This window comes from Balaenoptera acutorostrata, chromosome 6 (assembly GCF_949987535.1).
Source record: "Balaenoptera acutorostrata chromosome 6, mBalAcu1.1, whole genome shotgun sequence".
NCBI lineage: Eukaryota > Metazoa > Chordata > Mammalia > Artiodactyla > Balaenopteridae > Balaenoptera > Balaenoptera acutorostrata.
Genome location: NC_080069.1, coordinates 13,005,192 through 13,022,643, shown reverse-complemented (window position 1 = coordinate 13,022,643; position 17,452 = coordinate 13,005,192). Strand labels below are relative to the sequence as shown.

At 40.2% G+C, this 17,452-nt stretch overlaps 1 protein-coding gene across 1 annotated transcript in view; it reads right to left on the bottom strand.

Annotated features, from left to right (window-relative positions):
- Positions 1-17,452, bottom strand: part of EBF2 (EBF transcription factor 2) — a 191,351-nt gene that overhangs the window by 18,340 nt on the left and 155,559 nt on the right. Inside the window, exons 11-13 of the mRNA XM_057547902.1 lie at positions 3,020-3,108; positions 1,616-1,681; positions 1,355-1,532 (exon numbers count right to left, since the gene is read on the bottom strand). Of these exons, the coding sequence (XP_057403885.1) occupies positions 1,355-1,532; positions 1,616-1,681; positions 3,020-3,108 (333 nt within the window). The remainder of the gene's footprint in view (positions 1-1,354; positions 1,533-1,615; positions 1,682-3,019; positions 3,109-17,452) is intronic.

Sequence of the window (17,452 nt, the reverse complement as noted above, 5' to 3'; positions counted from 1 at the left end):
TATAAAAAAGAATGTAGGGCTTCCCTGGTGGCACAGTGGTTGAGAATCTGCCTGCCAATGCAGGGGACACGGGTTCGAGCCCTAGTCTGGGAAGATCCCACATGCCGCGGAGCAGCTGGGCCCGTGAGCCACAACTACTGAGCCTGCGCGTCTGGAGCCTGTGCTCCGCAACGAGAGGCCGCGATAGTGAGAGGCCCGCGCACCACGATGAAGAGTGGCCCCCGCTTGCTGCAAGTAGAGAAAGCCCTCGCACAGAAACGAAGACCCAACACAGCCAAAAATAAATAAATATATTTTTTAAAAAAAGAATGTACATATGTGTATAATGGAGTCATTTTTCTGTACAGCAGAAATTAGTGCGACATTGTAAAGCAACTACACTTCAATTTTAAAAAATAAGTTAAAAAAATAAATAAATGGGCTGTTCTTTGACCAAAGACTTGGAAGCATCAGCAATCGAATGCACGGAGATCCAATCCAGAGTGGGATGAGTCCTCCCCGTACTTCTGAAACCCCAGCACAGAGACCTCGCCTAATCTATCCTGAAATAACCCACATAGGATAACTGTCTCTAAAGCTATTTAAGAAATGACCCACATTTAGGGGAAAAAAAAAAAGGTAATAATATGTCCCACCCATATTTCTGTAAGAAGAACTCACCCTGAGCGTGAGACTGAGGAATTCCCTTGCAGTGGATGAGAGAATTAGAAATAAAACTATCCCAAGGTTAGGTACATCAGCAGAAACATTTACTCCTTTTTAAAAATGATTTATGATAAATTTAGCACCTTAATAAAAACCTCAATGACAAAAACCTTTACTCAATATGCTTTACATGTAAAAGCACAGTTAACTGTGTTGCTGTATTTATATATTTGTATACGTTTGCATATATATATATATATATATATATATATATGAGATAATACACAAATAGAAGTTACCAAACAAATCTAAGCCATTCACCCTTGGCACTAGGAATTTGGGAGTAAGTAACAATAATGGCAATAACTCAGCTTCTTTCCATTATTCAGTTTGATGATCACAATAGCAGAAGTGTAGATTTTATTCAAATAATACCTGTAAATCTAGTATTAGTAAGCCTAAACTCTTCTAAATTCACAATACTTAATCTTATTCTTAGATGTTTCCAGTTAAAGGATCCTGCCAGGTACCTAAAGAGCTCAAAGTCTAACAATACACCTAATGTTGAGATAATCCAATGATTGCATTGCTTATCTGGGACACACTCTTTTGATGGCATAAGAATCAAGCTTTAACTCCTTCCACTCCAGCAGAACCAACCTTTTAAATGTATAAGATGTTTGACTTTTGACTCTGAGAAAGGTAGTACCTTGATTATTTCCCTGTGTTGACTCTGAGATGCTGACCCCAAGCTGGCCGCCGTAAGAATTGATGCCCATCATGCCACTGTGAGCTGGAGAGCTGGAGAGAGCTGGGATCTGGCTGGGATTCCTGGGGACACTGTACAGGGCTTCAGCGATGTCTGCGGCGCGCTTCAAAATGATGTCCTACAAAGTGGCAGGTTGAGGTGAGTGTTTTTATCGAGCAATAAAAGTTAAACTCAAGAGAGTGCAAAATGCGAGCACCTAACCTGGTTATTGTGTGGTGTCCCATAGAGCGCCTCCACCAGATCTGCAGCTCTTTTCAACAGCATTTCCTAGAAAAAGAAAAGAAAGGGTGGAATATAAGCAATGGTAAAACCCAAAATGGCCAACACACAGGAAAATTACGTATAAAAATCGAAAGTCCAGGCATCCCCCTAAAGTGTAAGTAACTAGTCAAGAGGTCCTATATTTGGTTTGACAGGTAGAATATAATCACACATATGAATCCCCCTATAAATGCGTATCTATGTGAAATACTTCTCGATAAAAGGGCTCCATAAATAGCTTGGCTACCAAAACAAAACACAACCAAATTAAGGGTAGAGTTGGCTAAAATTAATAACGTCATGGGAGTTCCATTAAAAACTACTTACAGACCATTCCATTAAAAAAATCCGTTATTCTAATTAACCAAATAGTCTCAAAATGATTGATTGACCTGAGTTTAGCTGCTTGCCAAGGAGTTGTCCAGAGTACTGAAATTATCTTGGCAATGCCTTCTGCAAAATTTTACTCTAATAAAGATGAATTCTTTCAGTAATATTTCCCCCTGTTCACGTTAACCAGAAAGAATTAGTAATCAGTAATCCCTTTCCTCTCATTTTGTCTTTTCCACCTTCTGTTTTTAACAGCCTTTTAAATTGCTATTAACCTACTTTCCAGATATCATCTAATTTAATGGTGGGGCTGGGGATTTTTCCAAGAGGAAAATAAAGGTGCGATGCAGAAGCAACTGCAGTACTTGAATTTCACTCACACTACAGAAAAGAGAACATGGCATTTTATAATGTATGTGCTTAAAATGTAAATAAAAATGTTAAAATTTCATAATTTCTCATTAATTAATACCTAATAAATTGATGTATTTTTAAATAAAGAAAGCTAAAATAATGGGCCAGATTCGCTATATAATTTTTGTGAGCAAGTTCATTTGAAAGGGATACATTTCATAGAAATTATATATGGATGTGTTTTTCACTTCCTTAAATATCTGTGTACATACTAGGCCTTCAGTGAATACTTGATTGTGGATTAGTATGTCCCTGTAATTACGGGTAAACAAAATTACGTTTAAATACAAAGGAATGGGAACTTATACTTTTAAGCAATTATACAATTATTTATTTTCATAAAGTTGGCAATGTTTTATAAGCTGAATAATTGTAGGGTGTTTGTTTTATAGGCCCAAATTTTCAGATTTCATATTTCCTCAGAGATTGATCATAACATATTTCACAGTTAGTAGATATTTTATGCGCATCTTGTGTCTCCAGCTTAGCCAAATTTCAATGCGTAATTTAATTGTAAAGAGACTTAAGTCGCTAGATTTATCTAAGTTTGCTGAAATTCTCCAAGAAGGTTTTCACATGTCATTTTCCAAAGCATTTTACCTTAGCTAATCTCTCAGGATCTCCAGGATGCCTTGGGATGACTTTCTGTAGTCTCTGAAAGCCATAGTCTATGGTGGGTTCATTTAATGCTGAAAAACAAAAGTCTTCTTTTTGAGTATATAAACTGGCCATAAAGCAAAGCTTCTAATTAAGTCTGCCATGGGTAATAGAAAGGTCTCCAAATTTCAGGATTATTATAATTATTTTATCATTTCTGCCTTAAGTACACACACTTACCATTCTCTGCTCACTCTCAAATAAGCAGAAACATTACACAATCAACCATATCCCATCCCAGTTTCTTACGCAGACGATAAAGTACCTTTACATGCTTTTCCCTTCTTCCCTCTTTGCCTTCTTCCCCAATATACCTTCATCATCTAGTAATTCTTCTCCTAAACATCACTTTTTCTTAATTATGCTCTTAAATATTTACGTTCATACATACGTAAACCTTCTGTGAGTTTATTCTAAAACCCTCTTCTTATGCATAATACACTTTCAGAATTTTCAATTATGTTTTGTTACACATACGTTCACTTCATGTCGGTCTCCACCAGATACTGCCAAGTTCCATAGGAGCAGAATTCACACCTATTTTGTCTTGCCACTGTGTTCTCATTGTTGGAGACAGAGCCTGGCATGTAATAGGCACTTAGTGTCAGCAATTGTAAAATGAATGAGTGAGGGAATGAATGAATGAAGGACCTATTTTGGCATTTCTACTGTGCTAAAGAGTTTTGGGGGTTGATTCCTTTATCCTTTGTCCTTCTTTCCTCTCCTCCTTTACTTTTGAAAAATGTGTTGCTTATATTTTATGGTTTTAAAATTAATACACGATCAAAGTAAAGAAAAAAGATATAAAGGATAAAATAATAATCACCTGCACTCCCATTAGGCAACAGTAAACACAGGAGGGTGTATTTCCTTTTTAATCTTACCTTTTGCATATATGTTTTATGAATATTTGTTTCTTTTATTTGAACTCTCAAAGCAACACCTTTTATTTAAAGAAATTATTAAAATTTTTAAATATAGAAGCAAAAATAAAATCATCCATAATCTCACCATTTTAGAGATGATCTGGGTTAACATTTTTGCTTATATCCTCCAAGATTTAAACACACACACACATACTTAAAATTATTCAGAGCATACTATTCACACCATTACATAACCTACTTTTTATCCACTTAACAATATATCAAATTTTTCCCCAGGTTATTAAATATTCTTTTATAACATTACTTAAAATTCCTGCATATTTTTCCATGACATGGTCTATAATTTATTTAAATGGCTTCCTAATGTTTGGCATTTAACGTGGTCCTAATTTCTCACTATTATGAAAATCAGAGCAAAAATTATCCTTTGTGCATAACTTTAATTATTTCAATTGGAAAATTCTAAGAATTAGAATTACCGGAGCAAAAATTATGATTTCTATTTAAGGCCTTTGACACATACTGCCAAACCACTCCTCAGAAGAACATATAAATTTATACTCCCTCCAGCAAGGCATGTGGTCATTTTAACTCACATTTCTTTATTCATCAGCGAGGTTGACGTCTTTTTCTTATACTTGCTGATCATTTTAATTTTTTCTTTTATGAACTGCTTATAATACTTTCTGCACTCTTTTCTATTGAGAATTAGGCCTTTTTTTTTTTTACTTGTAAAAACACTTTACATATTAATACTTTTAACACTCTGTCACCATGTTACAACATTATGTCCAAATTTGTCCTTAGGTATTACAGGTAGAAAGACCATCCCAACTCCAAGATCTGGCAAGTACACATTCACACACACACACACACACACACACACACACACACACACACACGGGGTGGGGGCGTGTGGCATATACATACATATACATATACAAATTCTTTACGTCCACCAGTAAAATGTGTACTGTTCATCGTACAGGTAATAAGTTTTTTGGTTTTCATTTTTTGCTATGCATGTCACTTTTTGTTGATTTTATTGTGAATATGATTACTCCCTCATCACATTTTCTAAGAGTTTTACTAGCGCCTAGAAACACTTCGGTTTTTATGTGTCTGCACAGACAATGTGTGTGAGGGTAGTGTGTGACAGTATATGCTATAGTCATTAAGAGAATCAGCTTTAGAGTCAAGTAGATCTTGGGTTTAAATTCCAGCTCCGCCATTAACTTCTGTGAGCTTCTGTTTAAAATCCATCTCATGGGTTTGCTGTCAAAATTAAATGAAACAATGTATAGCATGCCCCCAGCACAGTTCTTTGCAGGTAAAAGATCTTAACCAATAGCAGTTGTCTCTTATTTTGTAACCAAACCCCTGACAGATGTACTTATTTTTTCTGTTCATTCTTAGGCTTGTACATTCAGAGCATCCATATGTGATGATCATTTTTTCTGCTTTTGATAAGTATATTAATTCCATTTAGTTCTCTGAATCCCATTCTTGTATTGGCTAAAACTTCCCAAAAAGTGTCTGAAAAGAGGATGATAGTGGATATTCTTGCTTTTTTTCCTTTAAAGTGGGAATAACACTAACACTTCAGCACCAAATGTGATGTTGGCTATTTGAGATAGATATTAGTTATCATGCTTTGATAAGGGCTTTTATCAGGACTTCTTAGAATTTTAGGAAATTATAGTCATATGAATTTTCTCCCTGGACCAATTTAAATTGTATTTTAGAGTAGATTTCTCAATATTTCACAATTAAACCTTGACTCACGGATGTGGTATATCATTTGCTTAGTATATTTCTGAATACAATTTGTTAATGTTTTCTTATGATTGCTGGTGGGAGGATGAAATCAATTACATTACTGAGACTAGTGCCTGGCACATTTTGAGCCCTCAACAAGCGTCTGTTACTATTATTGTTGCTGGGGATTTGTGTGCCCATGTTAATAACTGGGACAGTGTGCATGGTGTTGTCGGCTTCTGTATTTTTATTTTATACCAGCTTTGAAAAAATAAATTGAGAAGCTTTCTATATTTTATCCTATGTACTATAAAACTTATATTGCATGGATATTATCTCTTGACTCAAAGTTTGAAAGAACCCCAGTGAAACTGCTCTTGTCAAAGTCACCAATAACATCTTAGCCAAACCAAGAGGAAAATTTCCATTCTTATCTTAAACTCAAGTTAGCATTTGACACTGGAAAAACTCTCCTGCTGGAAATACTTCCACTCATTGGCTTTCTTGAATGCACACTACCCTGTTTCACCCCTGCCGCTCCACTCGGGCAACCTCAACCTACTTTGAGGACTGCTCTTCCTCTGTCCATCTGATGCTTCTTGTTGCCAAGGCGGTCTTCTGCTTGCCTATACGTTCTTCCTCAACAGCCTCCTCAGTGCCCCCAGGATTCCCATGTCAGGCTACATGCTATCACAAATCTTTATTTCCAGCTCAGATAGCTTGCCCAAGATTCAGCCTTATTTATCCAAATATTGGCTGGAAATGTCCACCTGGATGGCCCATAGACTCCTCCCATTCAAGATACCCCAACCTCATGCTACTCACACTGAATAGCCATGAGCCATCAAGAAATCATGCATTTCATTAAGATTTTAAATGTTTTAGCATAGAATCTAATATAGTATTTGTTTAAAATTTCTAACCTCCTATTTATGACTCTCCACACAGTCCCTCACCCCGCACCAACTTTGTTACAACATTCTGAATAGTTCTGTTTCTAATTTCGTCTTCCTTTAGTTCCAAAGAGAATATCCTAAAATTTCTAGGTGATTGACTATTAAACTCTTAATTATTTATTCTAATTAATTGCACTGGATTCAAAAAGGTGGCCTGCAGAATATCTGCCTTTTGAAATTTATTAAGTTTTTTGTGAATTCATATTAGTCTTGTCTGTGTTCCACGGGAAATGCTTTCAATGTATTATTTAATCTATCTTTTTGATCATATTATTTAACATCTTTTATACATAATTGCTACTATAAATTTATCCTTCCACATGTTCCTTGTATGTCTAATAGGTTTTTAATGTATATGTTTTTCTCTAGTGATTAGGAAGATGCGCATCCTATTTTAATTTAAAATAGTCCCTCTGGCTTTCTATAAAAGTATTTTATTTTTCCTAATTGTTTGAGTCTATAGAGCCCCTCCACATATAAAAAAAACTGTTGCTTACCCTTAATTTCCCCACCTCATTCTCTGTACTTCTACATTTTTGTTGATGGTTCATCCTCTTCAGCTAATATTCCTATTATTAGATTTTCTATGATCTGTCCCTTTAAGACATTAATTTTCATGTTTATGTTAAGCTCTGTCATCGTATTAACAATAATTCAGATACTATATGTTTAACCGCTTTTTCTGCTGACCAGTGGTCCTGTGGTACCATCACTTTTCCATTCTTGCATTCCTCACTGATTCAGTTCTCCAGCAGTCAGGTTACCTCAGTAGGAATAAGAACTGATTTCTGTCGGGGCCCTTGAAATAAGAGAATGTCTTTCTGTTTTCCTCACATATTAATGACAACTTCTCTGGACATGGAATTGTTGAGTGTACTCTTTCCATTCAAGATCTAGTTTCTGCTGTGTCGCTTGTTCTCACTCTGGGGGAGGGATCTGGGAGGTTTTGTCAGGGTTTCCACCATTATTTCCTGGCCCGGCTCTTCTTTTCCCACGAGCGGAATGTCACACATCCTCCAACACAACCCCTTCTGCACACATCAGCACAATGGCACAAAATTTCTGGCATATTGATGAGACCAGCCTAGCTTCACGCACGAATACCAGATTTCCCTTATTTTTATGTTTTCTTGAAAATATTCTCCAGTATATCCTGGGGATGGGGGCCGATTAAACACTTGTACTCAGATTACCATCTTACCCAGAAACACATGTAAGAATAGCTGTGTGTATAATTGGAATCATTCCGTAAACTGTTTTTTTTTTTTCTCTCCACTTAGCACTATAATGTCAGCAATTTCTGAAGACTTTTTCTTTAATAGTAGGATTTTTAGTGGCTATAATACTCAATAATGAAAATTGTTACGATCTCTGTTAGAATGAAGGTTTTACTATGTTACAGGCATTATGCTAACGCCTTTTACATATATTAGCTCATTCAATCCTCATTACAACCCTAAGACATGGATTTTATCCCCATTTTAAATGAAGCTCCAGGCAGTAAAGGTGGGATCTGTACCCTGGACTCTATAATTTCAAGGCCTGTGCTACCTTCACCTTTTCTGCTGTAGAACCAGAGATGTCATTCCAAGCCCCCGTTAGATATGCCAGCAGCCCCCGGGGCCAAAGGCTACCCCTCTGTCCTTCGCTACTGGACTGGAGTTGGCCAAGGGCAGAGTGTTGAGAGTGGCCATGCTACCCTCTGCTTCTGCTCACCCACTCCCTGCACCCCCTTCCACCCGTCCCCGGGCTCCCCGTGCAGCTTCTAGCAAAGGGCAGCTCAGAGAGTGCAGCCCTGCCCGGAACACTGAGGGTGAGACAAGCCCCATTGGGTATCCATCAGCAAACACAGACAGCGTCCTAGCGCTGCGGGGTGAGCAGACCTAGTGACAAAATGGTCTAAATCAATCAGAGCCTCGTCTTTTTTCAGATATGCACCATTTCATCACCTAAGAGGCTGATTTTCTTACATGGAGAAAACGGAAATTTTAAATACGGGTATACTCCCACTGTGCTGAGCCCAAAGTAAGGGGATATCCCATAAGGCAGAGAATCTAGCCACCCTCCCCAAGGTCCCCGCTGTCTCCATGACTGTCCTTGTCCCTTCCCTTCCGTCTGCATGGGTAAGAGGTTCTCGCTCCCTCTCACTAGAGCTCTGGCGGTCCACCCTCAGCCGCCGCTAACCTCCTTACTCCCGGGGCCTTCCTGCTGCCCACAAAGGAGTCTGCTAAAGCTGTGCTCTCATCGGCACGCCTGATGCTTTCTCTCTCATAGACTTTATCACACGGTTGTACCCACTGTTGTCCCTGTGAGATGAAAACCCCCAGGACACAAGGGTGATGTCTGGTTCATCTTGTCTGCCCTCCCCTCCTCGCTCCCCGCCTAACTCAGAAACAGCAGACTCTCCTGACCACACTGGGCTAGCAATTCACGTTTTAAACTGAATAAGCCAGACAGACATATACTCATCTATTTCTCATGTTGAGTGTTTTCTGGAGGCCCCTGCCAAACTTCACAGGCATAACCTGTGGATGGGTTCTGTGTGTATCCAAGATGAGAAAGACAGTGACACACACCGTCGTGTCCGTATGGACAGGGAATAATCACACGGATGTGCTTGTGAACACACACACACACACACACCATGCCACTTAAGTGCAACTGTGAAGTAAAAATCATGAAGTCCAAACCGTTTACTCAACACCAAACTGTAAGAGGAAAACTCAGTCAGTCCCTCAAGGGTTCAGCCTTCACAACATCAGGATTGCATTGGACAGCTTTTACTCTGGTTCCAAACTCAGGTTGCATCAGACCAGTTGTTTGGCCTCCTATCGCTTCAGCCTCACCTTGAGTCCCAACTTCCCCCCTCCCCCCTCCCTGGGTGTTCTCTGACTTTTGAGACCTGGTGTGAGCCAAGTAAACCTCAATTAGCTAATGAGGTGCCCGAGACCAGCACCAAGACTATCTCTAAGGGCCAACCAGATCATTAACTGCCATCATCAGTGTGAATTTACACCCTCTGCTACCACATGGAGTGCGGGGATGGTGTGAAGTCCTGCCAACCCCTTGGCTGACGGGGACATAGAGAAATGCTGGCAAGGCACAAACACAGTAAATTAAAAATATGCTTCAATGTATAGGCTCTATTTATCTATGTCTTTCTTTAGTAACATAACATTAAGGTAAAAGGTCATATCCCCACTGAAATATAATTTATATTTACCTTTTATTAAATAATTATGGCATGGCATGAAGTTAAATATTACAGAAGCTAATCAAGGGGGAATTCAATAGAGAAAACTCAGACATGAGAATTTCGCCTTTGCTATACATAGAATGTCTTAATCCTCCACTGGGAGTCATTCGGGTTTGCTTAAGGAGTTTAATAATACACATTTCAACTGCCACAGAATCTAAATCCCATTTGGATCAGCCTTGGAAAAACTTTCATCAATACCTTGAGATTTCATAATATTTCTCCTGAGAGCTTGGATCTTACGTGTCATTTCTTATTTTGATTGCAGGGATAATATATGAGGTTACTTAGCGTATCTCGGACCCAACGACTAGATAGAAACCATAAGTGATGTGTGAAGGGTTCCTTTTATAAGTAAATAGTATTTAACTAAAAATATCTACTGGGAACCACTCATTTAAAAAAAAGCTGGCTGTTGCTCAATATTAATTTTCCCAAAGGGTTGGTGAGATGGATAAATTCTATATGATTGTTTTTCCTTAAGTGGAGTCACAGAGAGAAGATAATGCTTCCCCCAACTTATGCCTCTACTTCTGTTTCCCAGAAATAGAGGGAACACTGGCTAACATGGAAAGGGCACTCCCGGTGAGAGTTCTGGTCAACCCTCAACAAGGACAGTGTTGACTTTGCAGGTAGGTGGTCATTTCTGCCACTGACCAACAGAAGTACTTATCACAAAGGTGGCAATATCAAGGGCCGATTGAGTTCCTTTACAGAAATTTGAGAGGAGACCAAGAAGATGATGGGGTGAGGGAGGTCTGAGTGTTCTGTCAGGCTGCCACTCTGGGATGTTGGCCTGGGTTGCAGCTTTCCTCACTAGTAAGTCTTCAGTTGGAGCCTAGGACATTGCGGAGTCTATGGATGGCCATCAAGAGGCCGACAGAAGTCTAGAAAGTCCGAGCCTAGTTGTGTGTCTGCAGCTATGTGCGTTTATCTGCAGCAAAGGATCTTCACTTCTATCACAGAGACCACGGGCCACTAAGGGGTCCAGGCCACAGAACTAGAGGATCTCTCCAGTCCTAACTCTAAATTCCAACCTTCTCCAAGAATAAAGAAAGCAATGGAAAAAGAATCCTGCTCAAGAAAACTAAAATCTATGTAATGTGACCACCAGATCAGAAGATGGACTTTGATATGCAGGCAGAGGAGAAAACATGCATGAGGGACATCTCTCCACACAGCTCTGGTCAAAGACAGCTACTCTCTATTGACAGGACGGGAAGGGGTACAACAGCCTGGTTTGCCTGGGGAGGAATTTGCATGCACACAGACTAGCTCCTGCCCTCATGCCCCCTTTAGGATGTCTCCATTCTGCTCTTCCCTCAGTGTCTATGTCTTCACAGTGCTTTGATCTTAACGTATTGATCCCTTTGAGGTCTGCCTTCTTTGTGCTATGATTTTGGTTCCTCTCTCTCTCTCCCAAACCTTCCAATTTTCTCATCTATTCATCTACCTTCTGCCATACTCCTCAGGTGTCCAAGATTCAAGGCTATGTTCGATTGGCATTATAATGCTCCCAAGTTAAATAGTTTCATAGCATTTGATGGTGTGGTGGAGATAAAGCTGGCCTTTTCCTGGGATGCCTTAATTCCTAACCCTGACCAACCACACCACCTTCAAGGGCAGGTGGACTTTGGTTTATGTCTCTGCAAAAACAAAAGGTTGGGCTAAATAGCCTCTAAGACCCCTTGTAAGCTCTTGCATTATACAATTCTAAGACTATTACTTATTTGGTGCAGTGAAATTCTTCCTTGAGAAGTGGAGATGGGTGGAGTTGAGGCCATGGGCTGTTGAATTAAGTTGTCTTTAACCTTTGCTACACTGAAATCTCTCCCTACATCCATTTGTTTCAATGTAGCAAAGGTTCAGTGTCACCAATGTAAAAAAAAAAAAGAACAAAGATAATATAGGAACACATTATTAAGAGGTGGTACCTGCCTTTGTGGATACAGGAATGAGAACACGAGGTGAGAAATAGCAATGCACAAGTGAAAGATTAGACGGAAGCCTTGGATATTTAATTTTAAATGAAATATTAATTTAATATTTAATTACGCTTTGGTTTCAAGAAAAAGTGCAGCAGCAAGACAGATTGTTTGAAGAAGGGAGTAATATACATGGTTAAGGAGACAACTGTAAAAATTAAAGATAAATTTCAAGGGTAAATCTAAATGCCACCACGGAGCAGTTATGAATATGCTCTGCTCTTTGTAATGTGTATTTAGAATATTATAGCTGAGACCACCAGGCCATTAAGAGGCTGTGATATCTCTAGTGAAACAACAGCCCCCTATTCTGGTGTCTCCCCAACAGAGACATCATTCCTCAGACTCAGCCGAATGATGGATCCGAATTTTACAGGCAGTGGGAGTTTTAACTTCAGTAAAGCTACAGGCTACCAGGAGGGCTCTTCATGCAACCTGTTTCTAGTGCAAACCGGGAACAACTGGTACTTGGGCCCCTTTTTGATATCCGAATTGGGTATTTTTAACTACAAATCAGATTCATTTCTTAAATGAGATTTTTTTTTTCAGGATAATGCTATAAGGAAAAAAAAGAAGAGATGTGAAGTGGGTGAGCTATTAACAGTTGCCATCCAGCGTGTACATCTGTGCAGTGCGGCTCAGTGGAAGCAGGGCCCCATGCCCCGTGCCCAGCCTCGGGGAGGAGGCCGTGCAGGGTATGATGTGGGCGGCAGGGCTGTGGAAACATCTAGGCCTCCCATTCCTCCTCCCGGCTGCTGCCTGGTTTGGGCCGTTTTCTTGTTGATTAATGCTTTCGCCCAAATAATGAACAGGGAAATCAAATGCATGTGTTTGTGCTAAAGGACTTGAGGACACGGGCAGGGGGAAGGGGAAGCTGGGACGAAGTGAGAGAGTGGCATGGACATATATACACTACCGAATGTAAAATAGATAGCTAGTGGGAAGCAGCCGCATAGCACAGGGAGATCAGCTCGGTGCTTTGTGACCACCTAGAGGGGTGGGATAGGGAGGGTGGGAGGGAGGGAGACGCAAGAGGGAAGGGATATGGGGATATATGTATACGTATAGCTGATTGACCTTGTTATACAGCAGAAACTAACATACCATTGTAAAGCAATTATACTCCAATAAAGATGTTAAAAAAAAAAAAAAGTAAAACATAAGAATTTTTCTGGGAAGGAGATGAGTTGACGTGGATTCTTTGGCTTCTACTCGTGTCTCCATAGCCAGGGTGTTTTGTCAGCTTCTAAGTTCACTGCACACCTTGGGAAGCAGCTCCTGAGCCTGCACCTGGGCCAGCTGGGCCCTGTCGGCCTCTCCTTGGAAAACCTGTTTCCCCTTCAACCCACTTGCAAACAGCCCCCATGCTCTCGGGCTGCCTTCGCCTTCTCTGTCACCTAAAAACCCTGATTTCTAATCTCGACCCAGATATGAAAGGCGTGATATGGTGGGTCTTTCAAGAAGAAGCCACCTTTTACAGAAGAGAAGACATGCAAAAAAAAGTCCATCCTTGATCAAACAGCAGTGAGGAAGGACGCTACCGAGAACTCATCCCAGGAACTCTGTACCCCACAGCCAAACACTTAGAATAGTAAATTTTGCTCATATTTGTATATTCCTATACAAAATACATTTGTGTATCTACGTAATTTCATCCTCCCAGTAAGATAGGTATCTTCCTATTTTTTAGGTTCGAAAACTAAGGTGAACAAGAGTTAGGTGATTTGCTGGAAAGTTCAGACTCAAATTCAGGCCTCTAAACTCTGTGTCACTGACTGTCTTCCATTCCAGTGCTAAGTTTTCTCAAGTTTAATAACAAAGTGGAGTTCATACTTTTTTGCCTTCTGCAATTTCAGTTATTCATGAAGAGGATAATTTCTATGACTTCTAGGGAATTCAAAGCCCTTCATGGGCTCTAAGCCTACATATCACACTGAAATAGAAATATCCATTTAGCGATCTGGGACACCAGGGCACGGGTGAGGCGTCCTCTGAGCCCCCTCCATGCTCACTGGCCAGGCCTGTCGCCCGTGCACTTCCTCAGAGTAACAGCCCGAGAGCCAAGGCCACTGGCATCTGCCAAGTAAAACTCTGGATGAAGCCAAATAATGGCCTTAGCGTAACTTCTTCGAAGAAGCTATTACGCTATTGGTAAGTAGCACAGGTCAATGGTTAAGAGCACAACTTTGGGATAAGACTGCTAGGTTTGGACCTAGCTTGGTGACCTTAGGCAGCAGGATTCTCATCTATAAAGTTGAGATACGAATGGAACCATTAACATGGGAAAAGGTGGTGATTATACGAGCTCAAAAGACAGAACCTGGCCCTACGTGCTCAATAGACGACAGACGTGATCACTGAAGTACTAGCATCATTTTTTTTTTCTTATAAGTTCTGTCCGAACTTAACCAGCAATCAAATGTGAAACCCAGACTCTGCAAAAGGTCATAGGAAGATACTGAAAAGCTGTGCACATCTACCCCCATACCCTCAGTGACCTGCCATCCACTCATGCATCATGATTTTTCACTGGTTTCTGTGGATGGTACAGATTTAACAATTGTAGACAGTGGAAATTCTACCCACAAATGCCTTGTTCCAGACTTTCTCTCCCTGCATCCTCAAGACAGACAAGAAGTACACTGAACAACCAATAACCATGGTCCCATTGGGTGCCCCTACCAGGATTATATTTCTGCACTGCCAGTTTTTTGTAGAAAAGTCTGCAAGGGGTGTAGGGGATCTCTTCCCCGCTAAGCCTCGGCTGGTACCATCTCTAGGTCTCAGACCAGACAGAGGAAATGGGACCTTTCCTGATGAGCTAGATTCTGGTGTGGATCTCTTGACTCTGCAGCAGCAGGCTGCACTTTAGCAAATTGTGGTTGGAGGAAAATAGACCTGCAAAGTCACAAGTGTGAAGAAAACGTGTTGTTTTTCAGAGCCCTGATGTTGTTTATGCTGTACTTGGCAACAACAACTGTGGGAAGCTGATTACTGCATTTTGTCTAATTATACCAGGTAAGTTCCATCTAACAGGCTTGGGTTTATTGTGGTGGTGCATCCTTGGATACAGGAACCACCAACAGTTGGACTATGAACCATAAGATGTGTGTGGTGGGGTGGTGGCTGAGGGAGGGGAGGTCTTCTGGAGACTGCCTTCCTACCTCCTGCTTTTTGAGTCTCTTTCTAGAAGATTCCACCTAAGAGTAAATACTATTGTGTGCGTGGTGTAATGACTCAGTCTCAAAAGAACTGCCCCACGTTGTCGAATACTTTACAAGCCAGGAAGTCACTGCAGCAGCCTGATGAGCAGGACTCAGGTTTCCCAAACTCATTTCTTTGTTTAAAACACAGATTCTCAGACCCTCCCAGAAGAGTACCATTCGATATGTCTGGAGCAGGGCCCAGCATGATTCTTATCCTCAGCCAAATTCGGGAAACATCTATGGGTCATAGTATAATTAGCGCCAGAGCTTTACAGATGAAGAAAATGAGGCTCAGAGAGGTTAGGTGACTTGACAAAAGGACAAACAAGACATGGATGACACAGCCCACATCCAAAAGCAGGTCTGAGTCCGCTGCCCCTCCTCTTAGATTCCATCCCATCCCGGAATCTCACGCTGTCCCCACTAAGACCCTCTAGGTTCAGGGTTTCCCTTTCCTCTGGAATCAATGTGGTATTTTCCACCTCACCACAGAGCTGACTGTTGTCTCAGCCTTCGGTGGTCTCAGAAGCACCTTCCTGCAGTAGCCCTGGTTGGGACTGGAGGGGCTGATTCCCAAGGGGCTCACAACGTGTGGCTCTGAGGCCAGGCTGGCTGGAACGCCTCGCAGGGAGAAGGCCACCACGATCCTGCAGGCTCCCTGGAGGAGGCCCCAGCCCCATCTTCATTCACCTGGGCGAGCCACTGCCTTTCCAGCTGTTGGTCTAAGATTCCCAATGGGTTGTAAATTAGCTTTACATGTTAGTGGCTGCTAGCTGGGGGGACCAGAAAAGAGACCACCCATCCATTTCCTGTGATGTCTGGTCCCCTCTTTGGATAACATCAGCCGCTTGTCTCCACCAACCCGAGTCGCATTTGGCCCAGCAACCTCAAAGTGGAAGTTTGTAGGGAGAGTGACCAGGCTTCTGAGCTATCCTGGACCGTGTTTGTATTTCTGTTTTCTTCTCTGACTGTGAAAGGGTATACTCCTGCATCCCTACTCTTCTCACCCCTAACTGCCTCCCAAGGTCCTTCCTTCTCAAAGGCGAGAAGGATGAAGTTTCACTGCTTCAACTGGAAATACGTTCTTTGTACCTAAAGAATCAAGATTGCCGATGTGTGCTGTTTCAGTATTTAAACGTGTGATGCAAATTTCTTATATATTTTCTTCATTTAACTTTTAGATTAAAATTACTTCATTTTGTTAGAAAATAATAAATGTAAGTAAAGAAAATGAAAAAAATTAAATAATAATATCAACATCCAGAAGCCACCATTGTTAACACCTTGGTATGCAGGCTTTCATACCTTGGGTTTTATAATGCAACTACTCTTTTTCATATATATATATATATATATATATATATATATATATATATATATATATATATATATATATATATATAATTGGACCATACTGTACATAGAGTTTTTAAGCTTTTTTTTAAAAAAAACCAACATCTTTCATGTAATTAAATATCCATCCACAGCATTACTTTTAATATCTAAAATGTGTTTCAGTGTAAGGATGTTTTATTATTTATTTAATGAGTTCCCTAATGGACACTAAGAATGCTTTTAATTTTGCACGATTATAAACAGTGCTCCAATGAACAACCTTCAGGCAAATTCAATTATTTCCCAAGTATACATTCCTAAAAGTAGAATTGTTGGGTTAAAGGGTACATACACTTTTTTAAGGCGAGTACCATTAGGGTACTCTGCTGTAGCCATCTACCTTCCTATAGTAGGATGTTAGAAAGTCCCCACTTTCTTCTAATTTTGCCATCCTAGGCATTTTCGTTTGTTTAAAAAAAATCTTTGCCAACTTGATAGGAAAAAAAAAATGTTATCCTGTAGTTGCCTTAATTTGCTTTTATTTGATTATTAATGTGCTTGGGATTTTTAAAAACATGTTTATTGCTTGATTATATTCCTTCTTGAATTAACTCCCGATGTTCCTTGCTAACTTTTTAAAATTAATCTTTATTGGCATATAGTTGCTTCACAACGTTGTGTTAGTTTCTGCTGTACAGCAAAGTGAATCAGCTATACGTATACATAGATCCCCTCTTTTTTGGATTTCCTTCCCATTTAGGTCACCAGAGAGCACTGAGAAGTGTTACCTGTGCTATACGGTAGGTTCTCATTAGTTACCTATTTTATACATAACAGTGTATATATGTCAATCCCAATCTCCCAGTTCATCCCACCCTCCCTTCCCCCCCCCCACCCCGATACATTGCTAGCTTTTAATTTGGGATTTTTTTTTCTGCTTAATTTATAAGACATCTAATGTTCACCTGGTTATCCACAATATATAACATAATG